The 25,120-nt window shown below is 47.3% G+C and overlaps 1 protein-coding gene across 2 annotated transcripts in view; it reads right to left on the bottom strand.

Annotated features, from left to right (window-relative positions):
• Nucleotides 1-25,120, bottom strand: part of LOC147430459 (uncharacterized) — a 121,057-nt gene that overhangs the window by 58,929 nt on the left and 37,008 nt on the right. For both annotated transcript variants that reach the window (XM_086493088.1, XM_086493087.1), the window contains exon 2: nt 11,446-11,502. In XM_086493088.1, the coding sequence (XP_086349214.1) occupies nt 11,446-11,502 (57 nt within the window). The remainder of the gene's footprint in view (nt 1-11,445; nt 11,503-25,120) is intronic.

The following is a 25,120-nucleotide window of genomic DNA, read 5'->3' as shown; positions in this document are numbered from 1 at the left end:
ATGCACGTCATGGCAAATGCCCACCGTAGTGTAATAACATCAGCTAAAACGCTTGTACAAACCATTTATGCAAGAGGGTTCCAAAACTGGAAAACTGGACCTGCATGTTGGAAACCTAATTTAATGGACTCGTCCGAACATGCAGGCCCTGCAAATAGGCTCACAATTGTTGGTACTAATCCTCCTAGGATTCTAGACACTTCTATCTAGGAAGAAGGGAAAAATTGGCTATGGACGTCAATGAAGCATGTCCATGTGGCACACAAGGCCATGTGTACATGCCAGTTCCCCAATGCATAGATGTTGTCAAATTGTTGTAGGAACTGCAAGGCTTTCTTCCTATCTGTCACTCCAGAAAAAGTGAAAAATTTTATTGTGATTCCACCATCCTTGAAATCTTTTGGTTGATTTGGTGCAAACCTAGGATGTGGATAGTGGGGATATTCGTATGGGCTCACAAACCTCGGAGTGGCGGAGTTCGACCCCCAAAGTGCACTCGCCCCAAATTGTGGCATCCCTTTCGGTATTTCTTTACATTGCTTCAATTTGGTACAACACTTGAAGCTTTGCTCTACATCTCCCACGGGTAGCATGCCAGAGAGTGAGTTCTTGTACATATTTCAAGGCCCTTGGCCATCCAAAAGCAGTTACATGAAAAGCATTTGGTCTCAAAAGCTAGCGCCCAGAGGGCTATCCGTGCAACGTTGCCACGTCACTTCCTCCAATAATGTCCCTTCTCACCACAATTATTGCAATGCTGCTCCCCATCAAGGCTTCTCGCTCAGCGTCACTCTTCTTATCTTTGATGTTGTTGCTTTTCTTCTTACCCTTTTGCTTCTTGTCGTTGGAAGAACGAGTCAAGGCTTCGGAGCCCGACTTCTTCCCCATATTGAACCGCTCCTTTTGGTCCAATACCATTGGAACAATGTTGTCCCAAGAGATAGTATTGAGCTGGCCACTTGTAATCAAGGATGAAGAGAAATTGGAATACCGAGGAGGTAGTTGGGCCAAAAGTTGGATGGCTATATTGTCTGAATTGATAAGCTTTCCCATATGAAGTATGCGGGAGTCCGTACAGCCTGCCATGTCATCGGTTTTTACGCAAGTGGGAGTGTGTGTGTGTATGTGTGATCTTTTGCTTTAGGCCCCATCGGCTGGGGTTCCATAAGTTGTTGGGGATTAGGACCTAGTCAATCTTTAAATTTGGGCCACTCAGCAAGAATCTGTAGGTTGGTAAATCCTTCTGCTTCTTCTGCTTTTGCTAGGGTGCAAAGAAGGTTAAAGTCTAATTAGGGAGGGGGATGAGCCCACAATGGCACATCAAACCCCGAAAGTGCTTGCCTCATCAAAGTAGATGGAGGCTTTCCGCTTAATAGAGAGTAGATAGAGGCTTGAGAGAGAGAGAGAGAGAGAGAGAGAGAGAGAGAGATGAAATGAATTGTTATATTAACGTCTGCAAAAGGCCAAAATGACCTATGAGACCAAAAAGTTACAACGCGGTGAATCTGATACAATGTCTAAGTACCAAAAATAAAAAGGTACTGAAAAAGTGGTACTAAGAATCCTAAACTCCTAGATGTGAACTAAGCAGCTAGCTGAAACTTTGTAGGATATGAGTAGGGGGGTTAAAGTAGTGATTGAGGGCTAATACAACATAATGTGGGTGTGTGTGTGGGGATGCAATGGGTAAGAGCTGATACAAAGGCTGGACAAGATGAGCAGGGTGTACAATCCTCAAAAGAGCTAAATCACAAGAGATCCATCATCGATCGCTGGCAGATCTCATCAATCTCCTCCATGGTCAGTAGTCTGACCAGGCGTCGTGCACGTCGGGCCAAAGTGATCCAAATCCTTTGATGCAACCTCCGATGATGCTATGTAGTCCTCCACAGTCCTGAGCGTCTGGATCTCCCTAGTTCGATCGCTCAGTAGATCAACGTGCCTCTGGTGTGAGGAGAATGTGGGCTCTCTTGTAGCAATTGCTCCTCCACCTACCAACTATCCGCTCTAAAGAAGTCTGTGAGCCGTCTCTGAGACTGGCTAGCATCATGCTCTCTCTGCATCTGCGCAGCTCGAGTAAAAGCAGTCCCAGATATCTCTGGTCCTCATACCCCATGACCCTAGAGAGTGGTCAAAGCCCTCTCTGAACAGGCAGTGAAAGCAGCCTCGTAGGCTCCCTCCACCGCAGCTGCTCCACCTCCACCTCCTCCTCCCCCCCTTCCACCTTCAGTCTCCTCCGCTCCGCCGCCTCCTCCATCTCACCTCCCGACCCATCCCACACTCCTCAGACGCAGGGGACTAGACACACATCCGCAGCGAGACGATCTCTTGGTAGTGCTTTTGCTATGAATCGCATGGCTCGAGAGGGACAGCCCCACCTGAGGACACCTCTTTTGATCCAGAACTCTCCTCTTGCAACAGTCCCTCGTGGTTTGGCCAGCTCCGACATTCGCAGACAATGGGACTTCTTCGACTACAGCTTCAAACATTTCCTTGGTGACCCTTCTTCCGACCTAGAGGAAGCTTGCTTTCAAGTTCACGTCCTCTTCTTAACAGCCAGAGGCACTGAGGCTCTAGATACAGCGGTAGGTTTCTCCTTTCCGTTGTGCGGCAGGGACCATACAAAGTGGACCTTGCACGCAGTTCTTGATTGGCTCCAGGTCCAGGCTATTAAGTTCTCACACCACGCAAGAGACCTGGGAGTGACAGATCTGGTACAGACACTTTGGCCTTTAGCCAAGTTTAGTGTGACCATGCCGGATGCAGTAGGTTGCAGGCACATTGTGGTGCACTTGCTTGCTGACGCTCAGAGCCTCCCTTGCTATGCATTTGTACATGAGGATTTTGGACAGAGGATGTAGTCTTACGAACTACACGCTTGGCTTGGGCCTAGGTGGGACAGTCACTTCAACTGCATTTGTCTAGAGGCCGCTCAGATGCGGATTACTCCCCATCCAAGCCGGCCTCTAAGATAGCGAGGTTGGCTGCTGTTGCAGCATCTGTTTTTTCTCACTGACTCCATGAGGATCGTCTCATGGAATGTGCAGGGATTAGGTGGACCCCAGTTTCAGTGTCAGAGGGATCGGTTGCGTGAGGAGCTTTAATGATGTTTTGTGGGTGATGAGATCAATATTCTAATGCTACAGGGGCATCATCTCTGTGAGAGCCGCATTAGACGATGTGATCAGATTTTGCGTGGTCGCTATGAGACATTTTGGTCAACTGCATTTGGACCTGGAGGTATCCAGGGAGGGGTATGTATGACTATTGCAGACTCGTGGTAGTAGGTCATTGTGGGCAAAGGTATTATTGTGCCAGGCAGGTCTCAGTGGATTACTATGAAGGTTCAGGGTTGCCTCATGGGTTTCCTGAACATATATGCGTCCAATGTGGCAAGTGCACAAGCAGAGTCTTGGTCTTATATTGTAGAGTCTTTGTCGCATGCAGAGCAGTGGTGTGTTGAGAGAGACTTCAACATCGTTTTTAATTAGCAGAAAAATAAAAAACATAAAATGAACCTTGCTTTTCGGACATGTACGTAGTCTGCGAACAACTCAAAATCGGTGCAGAATTTGAAAAAACTTCCTTCTGCAAAGTTGTAGACCACATTGATTCCGATCCCTTGCGCATGTAGTTTGTAGTCCGCGAACGACAACTCAAAATTTGGTGCAGAATTTGAAAAAATTTCCTTCTGCAAAGTTGTAGACCACATCGATTCCGGTGCCTTAGCGAGTAGTTTCTACAAAATCGATTTTGATCAGGAGAAAAATAAAAAACAAAAACGTACTGCTCTGATACCATGTTGAGAGAGAGAGAGAGAGAGAGAGAGAGAGCACAGGAATAGAACCCCAAAGTGTGTAGAATACACACATGAGATGATGTATATATAGAGGGACCTGGGTGCCATATATAGAGAAGCCATATATTGAGTAGCTTCACATATAAGCTCAACAAATTTTTAGATGCTTTATATAATTTCTGGCTTCATGTACTTTGATCACAGGCTCCTTGTATCCCAATTTTTGGGCAAGCATAATTTCTTATGTACCTTTCAAGGCTGATAACGATTTGATATTCTTTCAGACCCTTATTTTTTCTCGATCACGTGCTGAAAGTTTCTTCTCTTGACAGGATTGGAGGTGGCCATGCTACTGTACACGAGGCTGAGCTGGTAGCTTGGGTATGACTTTGAGGATTTCTGATGTTTGGCAACACTCGGGTTTTGTGAGACCCCAGACAGCTTGCCTTTCTCTCGCTCTGGCCGCAGAGTAGGAGGAGTGAATCTATCTCGGATAGTCCTTCTACACAAGTGACCACATCTGTGACATGGGAGGATCTATTTGCATCCTAAAAGGGACCACTTTTTCCGACCATGGGCCAGTGATTCTCACCGTGACAGACAAACAAAGGAGGGAGGATGCAACGCTACACATCTCTGAGAGGATCTTGCTAGATCCAGAGCTTAGAGAGCGAGTGGAGGCACTTTGGACAGAGAGCTTAGACACGCAGGATACCCCTACTGGCAGAGTGGCCTCTTCACTCGTTGAGCTCAGAAATACCTTCCTCTAGGAATCTACAGATCACTTGGCTGCAGCCAAGGAGGAGGAGCAACGTCTCCGACGGGGCATTGCTTCCTTGCAGAGGATGTAGGAGCAACATCCAGACAGTCCTTGGTTGGAGGAGCAGATGCAGCAGGCTAGACAGAAGGTGGCTAGTATTGAGGAGCGGCGGCATGAGTTTGCTTGCCATCGGCAGGCATCTCAGTGGACCTTGGTGGGTGTAGAGTTACTGGGGGGTTTTGATACGGTGGGGCCACGCCATGCGCACACCAGTGTCATCTAGCTGAGGAGACCCGACAAGTCAATTGCTTCAGAGCCCGAGGATATGGCTGCACTTACTACTGATTTTTACCATGTTCTGTTGTCCGTTGAACCTCAATCAAAGTGTCACGATGCATGCAGACAGCAAGTCTGAGCACAGATGCCTTGCCTTGTTACTAAGGAGATGCAACAGAGTCTTGAGCTCCCTCTCCCGCTAGAAGAGCTCCATGAGGCCCTCAGAGCACTCCCCCGTGGTAGTTGTCTAGGGGAGGATGGTTTGACTCCCAGTTTCTTCTTAGAGTACTCGGACTTGCTTGGTTCAGACCTTGCAGCGCATTCTAGTACATTTTGCACACTCACGAGATGCCTGACAGCATGAGTGAGGGCATGATCTACCTTATTCCCAAGGAGGGAGGCTCCTTGGATGAGATTCAACAGTGGCCACCCATCACTATTCTCAACTCATCTTACAAATTCTGACAAAGACTCTGAGCTTGAGGATTCAGCCACTACTCGAGAGCATTATACATGGGACCCAAATAGGTTTTGTCAAGGAGCCTAGTATCCTTGACAACATCTTCACTTTTTAAGAGGTGCCTTCCCTCATGTGTCTCCGCGGAGAGGATCTGGTGATACTCCTCGATTTTTAGAAGGCCTACGACAGAGTTGACTGGGACTTTTGGGACGGCACTCTACGTAGGATGGGTTTTTCAGTGCTTGAATCAGAGGTATGTAAGCTCTCTACAAGCATGCGCACGATCAAGTGCTCATGGCAAGGGGAAGAGGGGAACGCTTCATGCTCACTCTTTCGGTCAGACAAGGTTGCCCTATAGCCTCCTTCCTTTTTAAGTTCTATACTGAGGCGATGAGCAGATTCTTGACTTCTCAACAGGTTGGCTTGCGTGGTCTCGAGCTCCCTATTAGGGTAGATGAGCTACTTGACGCTCAGTTTGCCGACGATTCAGCTTTGTACTTGAAGGGCCAGGAGGCCAACTTGCACAGGTGTGAGAAGGCTCTTGAGACTTTTTGTTGTGCATCAGGCGCATTGATTAACTGGAGGAAGACAATGGCTTTTTGGGTTGGCAATGCTCCCACGCCAGACGATTGGCTGCCAGGTGAAGGTTTTAGATTGATTCCCTCAAGCCCCCAGGGACTGCAGATCGCTACTTGGGCTGTCAGGTTGGCCTAGACTTGCCTCCTAAGCAGCAGATCGCTCCCCTCCTCTTGTCTATCCAGAGGAAGTTGCTACATTGGAGCTCGGCACGGCTCTCTTTGGCAGGCAGAGTTGTAGTGGCCAACCAGGTGTTAGCTACTATGTGATACATTACATCTTGCTAGATCTTCTCAAGCTCCTGTATCAGCCAGCTAGAGAGGCTGATGAGGAATTTTCTTTGGTCAAGACGTCGCCCAGTAAACCCGGGCCAAAGTAGCCTGGCAAGTCATCACCTTACCATGTTCTTAGGGGGGGCTTGGGATCATAGACCCAGCACAACCCTTCTTGGGAAGTTTGTTGTCAAAGGACTGCTTCCAACGGGGGAGGAGCCTTGGAAAGTTTTGCTACTTCACCGGCTTCGAGATCGAGTCCCACATGCAGGAGGCCCTTGGAGCCCTTCCATCAGGTGGATCTTTACAAAGATGCGCAGTGTTGGTCTGAGCAAGAGGTTGGAGGATCGGTTTGCTGCGAGCCTGCTTCGGTCTTGGGAGCAGCTGAGGAGTGGCCTTGAGCAACACCAGCCCACTTGCACGGAGGAACGCTTGAGATAGCGCCTAGTTTGGAACCCCATGGTTAGCACTCAGAGAGGCCACCTGGTTGTTAGTAGGCCTCATGTTTCTTGGGGTCCCATGGCAGAGGGCCAAGCCCGTACTCTCGGCGATTGGCTTCAGTTCTCACGTTTGCTCGAGGAGACACAAAGCATCCAGCTACGAGGCAAGAGACTGGTGCAGAGCATGTGCCAGGACATTACGGAGGCTTTACCAGCTAATTGGCTTAAGCCTCCAGGGACTGCAGCTCCCCAATGGATGGGGGCCTTCACACAACACGAGCTCCTCATCGTAGTTCGTGCTTGCTCGAAGTCTGTACCCACAATGTTTTTTGAGATCCACGGAGAGGGTCGCCTACACAAAGTCTCAATAGTGGCTCCAACACGTTGCAGAGTGCTTTTTTCAAAGGATACAAGTAGTTGGCATCTGTGGGAGGACTTGTGTCATAAATCTTGACCCAGTAGATCTTGAGACACGTCACTGCTGGCTTTGGGCTTGGGAGAGTTGACCTCTGGCACGATTGCAGTGGAACCCTGGAGAGTGGTTTTGGAGAGACCCCTTCTCTTCAATCGATCACCCTGGGATCCCTTTCTTTGAGTACATTGTTCGACTGAAGCGCCACATATTGGCAGCACAGAGAGAGACCCGTCTTGCTACAGCACTTCATTGCCAGGAGGAGGGTCTCAGAGCTGAGTTCTTGTCAGATATTTGGACAAGGTTGTGGGACTCCACACAGTCGAGGCGAGTCACTTTGTTCCAGTGGCTTGTGGCACAGAGAGCTATAGCATTGGAGAGCTGGCTAGTACATAGTGGCTTTTCGACAGCCTGTGCAGCTTGCGACCATCCTTTGGAGAGTCATTGTCACTCTACGGGAAGGCCCCATGGACCAGCAAGTTTGGCTTCGGGTTCTTCAATTGATGCCGGCTCTTTCCACAGCATGACAATACACTTGGCGTGGTCCACCCTCACGGGCCCTGCGCTCCATTTTGAGCTAGCCTCCACCAGCAGGATGATAGTGATCCAGGGGGGTCGTCCTACACTTCAGCCTGCCCCCCAAAACTGGTGGAGTGAGAGAGAGGTGTGTTGGGAGCTCGTTTGTGGCCTCACACTCTGGTTCATTTGGCGGGCCCGTTGCTTCCGTATCTTTGAGGCTCGTTGTGTTCCATTGGCAGAGACTGTTTGTGACTTTTGGTTGAAGTTGTTCACACTCTCAGGGGCCAGTTCGAGAGACTATAGGGCAGCTCCGACCACCGGCTGGAGCGCAAAGAGGCTTTCCTGCACACTTGCACCCAGGGCCCTTCTTCACCATAGTCCATAGTGCGCCCAGATGGCATTACCGACCACCTGTGTGGCTTTTTCCTCCTCCCATTTTGTGATTTAGCCTCATTGTACATATTTTGTTCACTCACTGGGAGAGTCTCCCCATGCTTTTGATGTAGCTCTAGTAGAGGTGGTTTGTAGCCCTACGGGCAGGTTTTTTTGACTAATAGAAGGATCTTTTTCTCGGGGGGGTAGGGGGGGGGGGGGGGGGGGGGGGGGGGAAGAAAAGAAACAATAACAACAAAACGGATGTTGAGAAGGAGCGTTGAAAGCTAAGTGGCATCAAAACAATCGTGGAGAGAAAGGTCATTATTGGAGGGAGTGTCCAAAGCAGGTTGGAGAGTCTTCCTCTTCTTCCACTACAGTAAAGGCTCCAGCCTTTGTGCATCTCAAGATGATACCATCTGAGGCTACTCCTACGACATCAGAGGTTGAGACAATTCTTGTGGTTCGAGACTCGACGTTGGATCCTTGATAGTGGTGCTTCACGACAAATGACGCCTTCAAAGGATTTGTTCTCCAACATGTAACAACAATGGTAGAAGTGAAGTGCGCAGAGAGAAGTGTAGGTGATAGCGTTGTAGAGACTCATATGGCACAGAGGGGGTTGAGCATGAGAGAGAGAACACAGATGTTGCGTGTACCACTTACGATGGTACACAAACAATAATGAATGTATTTTTATGTATTAGGGTACAATTAGCGTGTGTTTACACCAGTATAAGTTTATACAAGGGAGAAAGGGCCTTTACACCCAACAACCTCACACTTAAAGCCCGAAGTTTTGTCTTGTTTTGTTTTGTTTTCAGAGTCGGGTAGGGCACGCCCGGCCGCTCCCCTCATACACCAAAAAAGTATACAAGAAGAACGACCAACACTATGCACCCAGAAACCGAAGGCGTCTAGACGCTTTTGTCACTAGTTTCCTCTGGACTACGAGAGTTCAGAATTATCTACATTCTTAGGGCCATGACTAATCCCATGAGAGACCCACTTCGCCACTTGGATTTGGGCGTGACAGCGACCAAGTACCTCTGTTCAGAGGCCCAGGTACTGCAGGACTTGCTTCAGTCTTCCCTTTGGAGCTGCCTCCTCTAGGTAACTTATCGCTCATCTCATTAAACTGCCTTTGAAACCCGACGGTTTTCCCCTAGGAAATGCCATACCCGCTTGGCAGGGCGTCGGCTCACAGGTGGCGTCCGCTGAGGTTGGTGATGTCTCCCGTTTGCACCTCCCAACCCCTTTTAGGTGAAGTTGACCCCCGGGGGGGAATGGCACTTGGGCGCTCTTGTAGCTCATCTGGCTTCGTTTGGGGAGAATTACGTCATTTCCCTCGAAAGGGATCGGATTCAAAATAACAGCATAGGAAGGGGAGCATTATCTCCCCATCCGCCTATGCAAAGCACCCAAATACCGGGGTGGTACGTTTAAGCTAACCAACTCTCATAAATCATATGCAATGCTCATGTTGAGCCTTAGCAAGACTTTTAGTGAGAACATCTGCACGGTTATCTTGGGTTTTGATCTTAGTCAGGGTGACAAGACCATCATCCAAGACCTCGCGTATGAAATGGTACCGAACATCTACGTGTTTGCTTACTGGTACGTGCATGGAACATGGCATTCTTAGCCGGGTATAATGCACTCTGACTGTCACAACCAAGCACTAGAGCACGCGCAACAAGACCAAAATCTCTAACCAAACGGCCAAGCCAAACAACTTCTTTGGAGGCCTCTTTGGCCGAAATATATTCAGTCTCTATAGTACTCAGTGCCACAATTTCTGTAATCGCAAAAACCAAGAGATAGCCCCACCAACTAAAGTAAAGACATACCCACTGGTGGATTTCCTAGTGTCAAGATCTCTAGCCATGTCAGAATCACGAAACCCCCGCAATTCTAGCGTACCCTCTCCATAGCATATACATTTCTCTTGTGTACCTTTAAAGTACCAGAAGATGCATTTCACTGCGACCCAATGTGGCTTGCAACGATTAGACATAAATCTACTTACAACTCCCGCTGCATGAGACATGTCAGGCCGTGTGGCAACCATAGCATACATCAAAGATCCGCAAGCTGATGCATAAGGTATACCCTTCATAACATTTGCAGCTACATCATCTTTTGGACAATCAGCTTTGCTAAGTTTGTTATGTGGCAGCAAAGACACACCGAGAAGCATCAGCCATGTTAAACCTTTCAAGTATTTTGTCAATGTACTTGTCTTGAGAGAGAAATAACACGTGTTTCTCTCTATCTCTATAATCTGCATGCCCAAAAATGTGTTTCTGCCCCCAAATCTTTCATTGAGAAGGTTGAACTCAGCCGCCTTTTCAGAGCATTTATAGTACGCTTATGATTTCCTACAATCAGCATATCATCCACCTATAAGACTAGCACAATAAGGCTTCTATCAACCTTTTTCGTGTACAAGCAGTGATCCGAATGACTGCATTTAAATCAATGGTTGAGTATAAAGGTGTCAAACTTTTTGTACCACTATCTTGGGGCTTGTTTGAGACCATATAAGCTATGTTTTAGTTTGCATACCAAATACTCTTTTCCTGGAATGACAATACCTTCTAGTTTATATGGAGAGCCCGGTGCTTCTGCATCTTCGAGACCCGCACCATCCCACCAGTGGAGACTATACGAGATATATGTTTGGAGCTGATCCACAAACTTCTGAGATCAGCTCGAGAGGCTTCAGGGCAGCTCCGACTGTATGCAGGAGCACCACGAGGCATTTCTACGACTCTGGCGGCCAGGACCTTTCTACACCATGGTCCATGGGGCTCCTAGATGGTATTACCGGCCACCTGTGTGGTGTTTCCCCCTCCCATATCTTGATTTAGTCATCGTTGTACACATCTCATTTTTGCATTGGGAGAGTCTCCCCTCATGCTGATGTAGGCCCCCCCTCTTGTTGGGGCAGTTTGTAGCCCAATGGGCAGTTTTATTAACTAATAGATTGATCTTTTTCTTGGAAAAAATCTTTTGGATTGCACAAAGCTTGCTGGCTCCAAAAAAAAAGAGAAAAAGGAACAGCCCATACGCTAAATATTTGAGAAAACAACAAAATTCTACCATTCATTTATATTAAATCCTTGAAGTCTTTTGCAGAAGGTAAATTCACATACCAATTGAGAAGCTTAACAGACAAAGATGACTTTGCTTTGCCTATCAAGTATCCCACAACTTAAAAAAACATAGTTGCTTAAGAGACCTATTTAATGTATCAGAAGTGCATAACGTATCATGGGTTTAGATTGATCATTTAGGTGGTGAACAGTGGCGGTTTAAGTTCCTTTAAATCTCAATATGGTCCAAGTATTGAAGCCATCAAATTTCATACATACAATTGACTGATTTCCTAAAATCGCACCCTGCTTATGTTTATTCTATAGGATAATTGTGCTATTAAATAACTACATCGCCCCGACTAGGAAACTCCCCATCAAAATAATGCCAGAATTCGGCTTAATTTGCAAAATTAATTTCTTGCAAGAGTGAGAATTACAATATCACAAAGAAATCGTACCAAACAGCCCCAAGGTAGATTGTACGCGCTTAGAGGAGAGCGAACAACTTCCAAAATCTGCATAATATAACAAGGGTTTGAGTCAATAAACACTGCCGACAGATTTTTAATCAATCGGCAAGGCAAGCACATACAAAAGAGAATATCACATGATACTTGATGCATGCAATCAAATTTTTTTGTAAAATAAGCAGCAGTGAACAGTTTTCTCTACTATTCAGTCCCCAGCCCACATCCCCAAAAGTGAAGATACCAAGCCGGTGATGTTGCCCTGATCTGTGTTAAATGGCTTCCTTAGGATAAATTCTCTTGTAAAGAAAAACTGTTTCCTTGAGATACTATTTGAAATGCACATCAAGGAAGCCTGTTCTTGGGTTTTAACTGTTGGCTGGCTGCATATTTTTCTGCTTATGGCCCCTTCTTTGTATGCTGCTGTAATTAAAGCTAAACAGTTGACTATTGCTAGAGCTTGTTGCTTAGCCCTCAACTATCTTACTCTAGCATCATAAAGCTGTAAGAATTATAGAGAAAGTGCAGTTAGAACCTTTGTAGACAAGCAATACGCATATATTAAAGAAAATTACAATATAATAACAGTAAAACTGTTCTTAGCAGCCATTGCATTCCAGCCGTGTTGCTGCTTGTTCACACCCCAGGCCCTCTACTCTGCCACCCTCACCCCCCTTACGACTCTTAACTTTTAATAAGCAGAGGGCCTGCTTGTAAGCTGGGGCGGGACGTGCTTCATTTGCCTTCCCCCTCCCTATCCACACCGATTCACTCCACTATTGGGGTGAAGCAGGGCTGCCCGCTCTCTCCTACTCTATTTGGTATGTATGTGGATGAGGTTTCTGACTACATTGAGAGAGATGGTGATAGAGGTGCACAGCTGGCAGGGACATGGATTCCATTATTGTTATATGCTGATGATATTGTGTTGATCTCCGACTCTCCGGAGGGGATGCAACGTCACTTGGATGCTTTGAATAGGTTTTCTCAGGAAAGTGGTTTGTCCGTCAACCTTGGTAAAACCAAGGTCACGGTATTTAATACCACCCCACAGTGGATCAGGAGTTTAGCGCCAGCATTCACATACGGCCAGGAGACTGTGGAATATACAGAGGCGTACACTTACCTCGGAGTGGTTTTTAGTGGGCCAGCATTTTCATTGAGGAGGACAGCAGACACTAGACTGACCAGAGCCCATGCAGCATTGGGTAGATTGGAAAGGATGTGTTCACAGGTTCAGTTTCAGGAGCCTCGGACGAAGCTCTGGCTCTTTGACACTCTGGTGGCTTCTGCATTGCTTTATAGAGCTGAGATTTGGGGACCTTCATTAGATCATCACGGGAGGACAGGCCGCAGTGATGGATGGGGGGACATGGAGAAGCCTCTGGTCTCTATGATCTCGCGGCTCATTAGAGGCAAGGCCTCAGTACCACGTGCTATTGTTCGAGCAGAGCTAGCTGCCCCCCCACTAGTGGTTGAGGCGCTCACCAGATCGGTCTCCTTCATACACCGCATGTGGGAAGTTCCCAGAGACAGATATGCCAGCCTTGCACTTGAGTCCTCTCAACAGTTAGCCATGCATGGAGATACAGCATGCTGGTATGGGGAGATGACATCATGGTTTCAAGCGCATGGGTTCAGCATAGACAGATTGCCTCCCTTCCAGTACTCACTGGATGCACCCTCTCTGACTCTTACACAGTCCGAGATCACCGGGCTCATCCGCCAAGACTTGACTCAGCTAGACACCGGGAGGACATGGATACAACCAGCACAGGAGCTGGGCACGAAGATTGCTTTCTACAGAGAGCATCTCCTCCAACTTACGGTTGATGGTTTTGTGATGAGTCCCAGATACATGGACACCCACTTGTCTCATGGGATACGATGCGCTATCGGCCAGATACGTACATCTTCACACCAGCTGCGGATCGAGACTGGGAGATACATCGGAGTACCAGCAGAGGCTAGGACATGCACCCTATGTGACATCGAGCCTGAGACAGAGTTGCACTACACATGCCACTGCCCCGTCTACTACGAGATACGAGGCCGCTTCCATTGCTTGTTCAGAGAGGGCTTTGGACCATTCTCCAGAGTCATGCAGTACGAGGATCAGAGATGCTTGGGTTTGTTTTTGCTCGAGCTACACAGACACACGGAGAGCCTGATGAGAGGAGAGGCTAGCCAGTCCCAGAGACAGATCACAGATTTCTTTAGAGCTGCCACTGGACACCCGGAGGAGTTACTACCACAACAGAGCTCGTCGCCTCACACCAGAGGCACACTGATCGACCGAGCGACTGAGCTCGGAAGATCCAGACGCCCACGATTGCGGAGGACTACATAGCATCGGCGGAGGCTGCATCAAAGGATTCGGATCACTTTGGCTCGACATGCACGACGCCCGGTCAGACTACTGACCATGGAGGAGATTGATGAGATCCGCCAAGGACCGATGTTGGATCTCTTGTGATCTAGCTATCCCAACTAGCTGCTTAGTTCTCACCTAGTTGTTTAGGATTCCATAGTATTTTATTGTGACATTTGTCATTTCATTTTTGTCATACTCTGACTTTGTATCAGATCCACCACATTGTAACTTTCTGGTCTCATAGGTCACTTTGGCCTTTTGAAGACGTTAATATAACATTTCATTTCATTTCTCTCTCTCTCTCTCTCTCTCTCTCTCTCTCTCTCTCTCTCTCTCTCTCTCTCTCTCTCTCTCTCTCTCTCTCTCTCTCTCTGTGCGCATCCCTGCCTACACGTGGCCCTGCACACCAGCAGGCCATGACAGTCTGCTGCTCGTGCGGGACTCCATGAGCTGCCTGCTGCTCGCCACTGCTCTCGCCACAGTCCTCAGCAGCCCAGCACCCCTACGCAGCATTGCTGTGGAGCACACCTACCGCCATTGCCCACGCCAACCCTGTTACACTGCGCAGAACTGCCGTGGACACCTGTGCGCAACACTGCAGCAAGGGTGAACCCCATATGAATGAGTGAACCAGTCAACCTGCGGGTTTCAAGAAGTGGTTTCTCCGCGCGATCGTCACCGACAAGAAACATGCCAAATGCAAAGGATAAACAAACACCCCCATCCAAGATGGATACAGGTACAGGTACAAATACAGGGACAGGTAAAGACACACGTGCAGGAACCGAGAAATCGGTGCTATGCTCGATGCAAGACATTTGGGGTTTTATCTCATCCTTACAGGAAATGGTGATGAAGCAGGGTGAAGACATCAAAAATCTTGCACTAATGAACAAGGAATTGGAGCACACAATCCAAATACAGAATTTGAAAATGCAACATCAAGATGAGAAAATTCAGGCCCTGCAAGATGCATTAAACAAACAGGTCTCCAATGTGCAAGACGCTCTAGCTACACACGACGAGAAGCTTGCACACATCAGTGATAATGCAACAGGAAATACGACCTCCTGGGCACATGTAGTAAGAAGTACTCCAAATGCCATTCCGCAGACACATGAGACGTATGCAAATGTAGATGACACAGAGTATAATGAGCGAGAGAAACGCAGTATGAATATTGTGATCCGAGGCATACCCGAATCTGACAATGAGAAAGTACTCATGTTGAATGCGGAGGTCACGGACCTCCTTGCAAACACATTTGGCATGCATGATGTAGTGGTGTATGGGGCACACCGTGTGGGTAAGAAGAGACCTGAGAACAATCGTGCAATTGTATGCACAATGTTGGATGCACGTAAAATAGCCATCATACTCAATAATGCTCGCATTTATCTAAGGAACAGCCCAATTTACATCAGTGAAGACAGGACACCCGCGAAACAAAAGGAAAGAAGACAGGCATATGAAGAACGAATGAAAAAGAACACCACCCCCACAGGGGCAACACCACCAGAAGCATGACAGGGGGAAACCCATGGGACCACGAACATACACGTCACAAGTTGGAATTGCCGAGGTTTCCCTTGGCACAAAGGGGAAGGATTGACAGAGGTTTTACCACAAGCAGACATACTTTTTCTACTTGAAACGTGGGAACAGGACACATGTAGACTGCCAAGTATTCCAGGATATATTACACACTCGGTTTGGTGGCCTCGTACTAAGATGCGCGGGCAAGGGGGTGTTGCTATAATGTACAAGGAGGAAATGCAAAATCAGGTTAAGATATGCAAGATAGATGAACACAAACGATACATATGGGCTGAGATTTGTACATCTGGGAGATCGATGTTCATTGCGGGATGCTACATCCCACATCGGGAATCCCCGTTCTATGATTTGCATAATCTCTCCAAGAATGACCCTTTTGCCGACCTATATACACATATTGCAACCTACACACCACAGGGGGCAGTGATGATACTCGGGGATCTTAATGCTCGCATAGCCAACATACAGGTTCAATTGGTTGACTACTCAATCCATCCCGCCGACAAAGATGGCGATCTTGTATTAGATGCAATATGGGATAGATGCTCATGCAATCACCTCATGAATGAACAAGGTTCGGCTTTGATATCCATGATGAATTCTATGCAACTTGTAGTCATGAATGGCACCCACCAAGAAATTTGCAAGCTCCGGAACATACACATGCTATACATCAAACCATGGAAGAAGCACTAATGACTATGCGTTAGTTAGCCACAATGCATTGGATTTAATTGGACAATTTTAAATTGGGACTCGGTTACCGAACTCGGACCATACTCCAATTCATGTATGTCTAGACCTCCCACACATGCCTACACAACGCATCCAAAAGGCGACAAGTTGGGCATATCGAATGCAAGCCACAAAGAAATTCGATTATGCCACTTTTCCGGACAGCCTATTGAGTAGCCAATGCATGTCCCAAAACATTTCAGAAAATTGGGCTACCTTTCCTCAAGCAATAGAAGAGGCTGCAGAGGTCACTATGGGGCGATCTAAAAGAAATCACCAACAAGTGAAAGGTCTCCCTCATAACCCATGGTTTGATGCAGAATGTAAAGCAACCAAACGCAAGTTAAAGTGCTTCAATAAGTCCACGAGGGAAAGTGCAGCCAAGGAATACAAAATGCTGAAAAGGAAAAAGAGAAGGATGCATGAACTTTTGAAGGAGGAGCAAGAGGTGATCAGATTTAAGAAAGAGCCCAAGAAAGCATGGCGCAACATGAAAGGAAAAAAGGAGGATATAATGGGAAATTTCAGCATGGACGAAATGTATGTATATGCACAAACACTCTATGCTCCCACCGATGCTCAAATAATGATGAATGCTGAAATTCAGGTTGACACTAAGGAACCTATAACTTTTGCAGCGGCTTTGAGAGGTTTGAAAAAACTAGCCACTGGGAAAGCCTCTGACATTTTTCACTTTAACTCCGAAATGCTGAAATGGTCGGGCAATGAAGCCAAGAAATGGATACACTGCATGATGAATCAAGCTATCCACCAAGGCATGCCTGAAGATTGGCAAGAGAATTGGGTCAAAGCTTTGTTTAAAGGCGGAGACCGTAGCCTACTCACGAATTACCGCACCATCATGGTGGGCTCTTGCATGGCAAAACTTTTTGATAGAAAAGGATATTAGCACATGGGCTGAAAATAGTGGAAAGAGGGCTCTCGGTCAAGCAGGTTTTAGAGCAAAACATAGTACCATAGATCACTTGATTACAATCCGGATTATGATGGAAGAGGCGCGACTCAAAGGGGAAACTATGTACTGCTGTTTTGTGGACTTTAAGAAAGCGTTTGATACGGTACCTCGTCATGGGTTATGGTCCCGCATGGAGACCATTGGGGTTCCCATACACTTGAGGGTTGCGGTGGCACGCATATACCATGCGGTTCGATGTAAACTGAAAATGCAAACAAGCTTCTCCAAAGAGTTCTTTAGCACAATAGGGGTCAAACAAGGATGCCCTCTGTCCCCAACATTATTTGGGCTATGCATAGATGAGCTTGAGGACTTTATCTGCCAAACGACGCAAGATAATGGAGATGCACCAAACATAGTTCTCATTACTTTGCTACTCCTCATTTATGCTGATGATGTGGTTCTTTTAGCGCATAGCATGTCTCTCTTGCAAAAACTTTTGGATGCGGTACATACTTTTTGCGAAGCCACAGGATTTTCAGTGAATGTCACGAAAACAAAATGTATGGCGATTTGTACACACAAATCAAAGGATCAGACCGCCCTTATGTATGATGGGCAAGAGATTCAAGCAGTGGACAGCTTTAAATACTTGGGCATCATTATACCCTCGAATCATAGATGGGGGCAATGTGCAAAAACAAGAATTGAAGCAGGACAAGCAAGGTATTACGAGTTTGAAAACATGTGCAAACAAAGCGTCACTAGAAGGTGGGAAATAAAGTCCATGGCTTTCAATGCGTGTGTGGTCCAAACGCTATTGTATGGGGTAGAGGTATGGGGACCAAGTATTCCGACGAGCACATGGAATGACATTGAGAAAATTCAGAAAAAGTTCTTATGTAGACATATGGAGATAAAAACCACAACACCATACTCAGTGATGCTATTGGAGACTAGACAAAGACCATTGGAAATGCTTGCCTTGCAAAGAATGTATAGATATCTCTTGAAGGTGAAGCTGATGCCTCATAACCGTTTGCCTCACATAGCATGGGAGGTAGGATGTAAGCCGCAAAAGAACCACAAAAGCAAGTTTCTCACCTCTAGCCTTGTTGAGGACATCAGGAAATGGTTCTCTAAATGGAATGTGGGAGCACATGTGGACATGCATGTAGAGGCACGTACCGAGCATGAGCACGAGCTGAATTTTGAACTACAATTACTTGAGGCCCTCCACAGCAAATGCAAGAATGCAATGCACAGGTCCAAGTTTGAATACTATTGCAAGCACATAAACACGAGATACTGGGAAGAGTACAAGACCGGGGAAACCCAAATACATATCAGGACACCCATGTCTTACCGTGCGAGACGGGCCATCACCTTGATGCGGACAAGATCACACATGCTCAAAAGTGAAACGGGAGGATGGCTGAATATTGATGCAAACATGAGGAGATGCACTCAATGCAACTTGAACTCGTTGGAAAATGAGGCACATGTAACCCTTGAATGTCCAGCATATGCACACATTCGGGTCGACTTTCCCCAACTTATTCAAGGATGTACTACATTTGAGGAGCTTCTCTCAAGAACACATCCCTCTCCAGTAGCACTAGGCATCTATCTTGCCAAAGTGCTAGAACATCACACCACACTCACACACAAAATCACCACAGAATCATGACACGTCCCCTCCTTCACATGGGAAGGGGGGAGTCTCATATATGAGATTTTGGGTCCCATGGGTCATTTTGGCCCCCGAGGACGTAAATACACCATCATCATCTCTCTCTCTCTCTCTCTCTCTCTCTCTCTCTCTCTCTCTCTCTCTCTCTCTCTCTCTCTCTCTCTCTCTCTCTCTCTCTCTCGCCATGCTTGCCCGCCACCGTCCTCGTCCGCCCCGCCCCACCGCGCAGCCCCTGCACCCCCCGTAGCTACCCACGTGCCAGCCCTGTGGAGGCACCCGCTGCTGCTGTTTCACCCCCTGCACGCGCCACTGCTGCCGCTGCTGCACCCGCTGTGGCTGACCTGCTGTGACTGCAGATTGCCAATGCTGTAGCACCTGCCGCTGCCTCACTGTTGCAGCATTGCCAACGGCACCAGGCCCGCTGCCCCCAACCACACACACACACACACACACATTCACACTCACATTCAGCCACATACATATCCACACAATCACAGCCACATTTATTCTCATTCTCAACAGTGACAAAGGGAGTGAGCAAGGAAGAAATGGGGAAGGAGGTGAGCAAAATCGACGACAAGATCAAGGAATACAAGAATTCATCCGATACCACGCTAAACACGATTATCCACCGACTCTCCAAACTCGAGAAGGAAGGGGAGACCTATATCAAAGAGAGGGAAGCATGGAAGAAAGAGAAGGAGAGATGGGAGATGGAGAAGGAGCAAGAGAAGGAAGAATGAAAGAAGAAACAAGAGGAATGGGCCAAAGAAAGAGAAGACATGAGGGAGCAAATCGAGCTCCGCAAAGCCTCGATTGCATCCCTCACCCCGAAGAAGGCGAGATGCACACGAACACGAAGGAAGCCCTCAAAGAAGAACTCACCAAAGCTTTGACGCTAGCATCGAGGACAAATTGGAAGCTACTAAGAATGGGTGGGTCGAAGTAGCCAAGAAGAGCATCAAGAAGGAGGCAAGAGAGGAGGAAGTCCTCATTGTGCACACTACCCTTGAGGAAGAGAAGATGAGACAAGCCCGACGCCTCAACATTCGCGTCACGGGCATTTTAGAAAAAGAAGGCCTCACCCCCGAGCTTGATGGAAAGGCTTTATGAAAGAAACTCAGATACAAGGAAGAGGATTCACCCCCTTTCCTCAAAGCTTGGAGAGCGGGTAAAGATCTCACAAGGAAGAGGGCCCTCATCCTATACTTCTCCTCCAAAGAAGCACGGTCTACTTTCCTTCGCAAGAGGGCGATCTTGAGAGGGCTTGATGGACCACCTATCTACCTAGACGACGATCTCACACCAATGCAAGTGACACACCGACGCACATGCATGCCTAGAGTACACCAATCTTGCAAGGAGGGGAAGAGGGCTTCATACAGAGACGGCCAAGTCATCATTGATCGCAAGGCGGCGGTAGCATAGGGACTCGCAGCCTATGGGACACTCTACAAGGAGATACATATGGCAGTTTGGGACTACAACGGCTCTCTATGGACCCCCCCAAGGAGACTGGAAGAGGTGATGCATGGTAGAGACATCATTCTACTCACAGAGACACACAAGAGCTCAAAGAGAGGTCTACCCCGAGTACAGGACTATCAATGGGAGTCTACACGTAGGAAGTGTACACGGCACAACACCTCCAGAGGATCTGGCAGAGTAGCAGTCCTCTACCGCCGCTCACTTCATAGCAGGATACAGATAGTAGTACGCGATCCAGAAGCACGCTACATGTGGATACAGATTGAGCTATCTGAGGAGCACATCCTCTACATCACCATATGCTACTTTGCACCTAGGGGCTCTAGGTTTGCACAGACAGATGGAGGAGAGACAGAGGAGGTCGACACACACGAAGGAGAGGAGGAGGATGATTCACATTCACCATATGCATGTCTCAGGGAGGAGATCATGAAGTACTCTAGACTGGGTGAAGTCTTGAGGGATTTCAACGCCAGGACACAAAGTAGACACTGTGATATTTACGACTTCGACGACCCAGAGCTACTCTCCACCATGGAGGACACAGGGGCAGAGAGGATCTCTAGAGATACCACCACACCCACACCATATGGGAGACACCTACTTCGCTTGGGATCACAGCACCGTCTCGTTATTTATAACGGGATGATGCAATGGCCATCATCCGGCGGCCTGACTAGTATATCACCAACAGTAGCCAGCCAAGGTAGCACAATTGATTACATCGGCTTCAGAGAGGCAACCCATTTGCTCACATCTCTCACCATCCCACCACTACCTATTGGGGCTGACCACGCATATCTCGCACTCTCTCACTGGCCCACCATCTCACTGTAAGGTGCAACGGAAGTGAATGTTGAACTTTGCTCAAGATGAGTGCTCCGAACTATGCTCAAGGTTCCTTTTACTTACGGAAGGGAGAGCCTTCCATTCTTTAATGAGAGAGTGCAATGGATACAAACAAAGTGAATAGACACTGTGCGTGAAGGTGCTGAGACTGAGAGATGGAGAGAGAAGAGATTACGACACCGGGAAGTTGTAAAACCCTCCTCCAAAGGCCCCACTCTCGATGGCGAGAGTGGTCTACTATTGATTGCACAATCTGGTACAATGGCTGATGCAATGAGTCTAAATGCTTGCTATGTCGAGATCGGCGGTGTTAACGACAAGGACGAGACTGGGGCTGAAAACTGAGTGCTTTGAAGATGGTGTTGCCGATGACGAGGACCTCTTCTCTGCTATGAACTTGAAGGCTGAAATCTCCTAACAACTGCCTAGATCCAAAAACACTGATGGCTGTTGCAGAAAAACGTTGATTCAGTTGGCTGTCTTGTCACTGATTTTCTGCTGGAAACGCTGTCCTAATGGTGCTGGGATACTGCTGCAAAAACGCCGGATTGCTGGCTGTGGTACTGCTGCAGAAACGCCAATGCAAGGCTGAAAAACGCTGGATTGCAGAGACTGAAAAACGCTAATTGGCTGGTTCAAAAACGCTGAGATGCTGAGTCTTTTGCTTGCTGAAATCCCTTGCTGAAAACGCTGGCCTGAGGTGGTTCAAAACACTAGCATGCATGAGGATCTGTGGTTGAAATTGCCAGGCTTCCTGAGGTTGGTCTTGCTTGAGAAGGTGCCTATTGAGCAGTGCTCCTGTTGCCTCTTCTGCCAGAAAGTGCTAACTCTGGTTTGCTTATATATTATCTTAGCAAAATTGCCCTACCTAGTTCCCAACAAAAGTCACTTAAGAAATAAGTGAAAAATGTCAAAAATAGGGAAAATAGGTTTAATGCACTGGAAAATTCCCCTAATGGATTCTGATGGTAATGCTGATGATCATGTTGTGTGCAACCGGAGGATATACATCTACTCTACGTGTCTGGTCATGCACAGTCTGCGAACAGACTCACAAAAGTGCCGGATCACTTCCTATTCTAGATTGACTTGACTGAACTAAACCCTGGTCATAATGTAGCTTGTCCACGGACACATAGGGTTGGATGTGTCACGTGACACTCCCCTCCTTTTCAAAGTGAGGTACTGGTACCGAACTGTATGGCGGCGAGAGATCGCCAACAACATCCGGAATCTTCGAAAGGACTCTTCGCCGGCCCACTCTGATGTGTGGGTCGTGCGATACTTGAACTTCATAAAGATCTGCAACGCTTGCATCTTTGGGCTGCGCCGAAAGCGACACAAAGTCGTCTGTGGCTCCTTCAATGCTTCAACTTTGTCAATAGTCATGCGTCTACCTTCTTCAAGAATCTTTGAGGCTGAAAATTCTTGAAACCACTTCCAACACAAAAACATGAACATACCCATTCCATGTAAAGTGACTCGAAAAAATCTTGTCTTCCTCAAAGACTGTGCATGCAATGTAGATGAACAAATAGACGGAGTGCCAAACCGTTCACCACACACATGCAAACAATGAGATCGAATCTTGTCTGTCTGATCTAAATCAATCAACTATGGCAAATCACAACGGAAATGCCCATGCTTGGTGCTCATACTTTCTTGTGCTCTTTCGACAAATGTGTAGTGCCAAGGAAGAGACATGGAATGTGACTTCCTTGAATGCATACTTTTCAGCTTTTCATGAATAATCGGCATACATCCGTGCTCATTCATGAGCGAATCGTACTCAACATACAATATGGCATGCCTATGAAAAGGGATCACATAAAGACGCTGACTAAAATTACAAGAAACGACCACGAATGAAACACTCGAACAATGCGTGCTGACAAATCATTCGAACACATAGTACTTCCTGTAAGGGTTCTGTGGACCTCGACTCGAGAGCCAAGATCGGTTCTTCCTGTTTGATCGAATCGTCTTGTGGGGGTTCTGTGGACCTCGACTCGAGAGCCAACATCGGTTCTTCGTGATTGATCGTCTCTGCAATGAGGTTAGCTTCACTAGAAAAAGTATCAACTAACACATCATCCATGTGAACAATCACATCAGCTTCATGCAAATCATCATGCTTGTCATTGTCATTTAAATCATCATGCATATCATTATCAAACAAATCATCATGCAAATCCTGTGTGTCATGCTTTGGAGAAGACGAGACTGAAAGAGTCTCCTTCTCTGAAATCCTTTCAATCTTCGCCTGCACATTAGAAATGAGAGATGAAGAATGAACAACTTGCTTGCGATCCAATTCTGTTTTTCTTTCTGCGTACTTGCAATCAATTTCTTTGGCCTCCAAGCATAATTGTTCGCACTCACACTCCATGGCTGCCATTCTTGCTTCGTGCCACGTTGTCAATCATGATTTTCCATGGCCCAGGCAGCCCGAGACCGGCTTACACGAGGATATGGAGCGCTAGCCACCTTGGAGAGCAGATGCCACCAGGCCCACTTCTAGGAGCCCCACACCAAGGGGTGGGTTTTTGACACTCTAGTCACACGTACCATGATGTATGCAGCCATAGTATGGGCACCACGGCTATCAGCATCTCTATGGTCACAAATAGAGCGCCCACAGATCATCATGATCTCTCGTTTGCTCCACAGCAAACCCTCAGTACCACATGACATCATCAGAGCACAGCTAGCTACACCACCGATGCTAGTAGAGCTCCTCTTTCAGACAGTTTGTTCCATCCAGCGCATGCGAGAGCTCCCACTAGACAAACTCACCCGCAAAGCTTTTGAGGCATCGATACAGCTCCATTAGGAGGGGGACACGAGGGCATGGTACTCACAAGTCATGGAGTGGTTTACATCCCATGGCTTGGACATCACGCATATGCCTCCTTTTCAGTATGATCTTGACTCCCCTCACATACGCCTCTCTCACACGGAGAGGAATCGTGTTCTCAAACAGAATCTCTGGCAGCTATACATCAGGGAGACATGGATCACACCCAGAGAGTCTCTTCCCACGAAGAGACAATACTACAGAGACCACTTCCTGACCATTCTAGCAAATGGGTTCATCAATAGACCGAGATACATGGATGTCTATGTCTACATGCCACATAGAGCACGGGTCGCCATTGGACAGCTCAGAGTATCATCACACCAGCTAGAGATTGAGGCAGAGAGAGCTGCACGTGTCCCCAGAGCAGCGAGGATATGCAGACTTTACACAGCAGAGGTTGAGAGCGAGGAGCATTATGTATGCAAATGTAGAGCATATGAGGAGATTAAAGGCAGATATCAGACCTTGTTTGCAGATTAGCCCACTCTACATTAGATTTTTGAGTCCAGAGACCAGCGGCAATTTGGTTGCTTCCTCATAGAGGCACAGCAATATCAGGACTCCCTCCTCCAGGCAGCATCAAGTGTGAGAGACGAGCGCTAGACACAGCTCATGGACTTTTTTCAGAGGACCACAGCACCACCATCACCTCCAGCCATCCAGAGAGGAGTGACTCTACAGCAGGCTGAGGAGGTCCGAGCTCGCAGACACCCACATTCCATGGACGTAGGACACCTCGCCTACACCAGAGAGAGATTCAAAAGATCCAAGAGCACTACTATAGATCTTTGGAGAAGCGATGCATTCGAGCTTTTGCAGATCTATCCGCCATCTTACGCGGATTGTTCACACCCTATCTGCCCATGCATTATGTATTACATCCTGACTATGGGATTGGATGGAGCTAGAGATAGGATAGCATCCCATGATTGTATTTACCCCAGTATATAGGTTTGCATCTTTCCCCAGTTTTGGAGCTCCCTCCCCCACCCTTGTATCACTTACCTCCTTTCCCAGTCATTACACAGGATAGCTTACTTTTACTTTTGCACCTTTTATCCTTTATAGATACACAAAGGACACCCACCTCATGTACTTTGATTTGTCTCATAGGCCGACTTCAACCTTTATAGACGTTAAAAGATCTTTCTTTCTTTGTTTCTCTCTACATACGCCTATGCACGAAGGAGCCAG

Source organism: Adiantum capillus-veneris, chromosome 21, assembly GCF_014529385.1.
Source record: "Adiantum capillus-veneris isolate H3 chromosome 21, ASM1452938v2, whole genome shotgun sequence".
Taxonomy (NCBI): domain Eukaryota; kingdom Viridiplantae; phylum Streptophyta; class Polypodiopsida; order Polypodiales; family Pteridaceae; genus Adiantum; species Adiantum capillus-veneris.
Note: the sequence above shows the minus strand (reverse complement) of the source record. Positions and strands in the feature narration are given on the sequence as shown.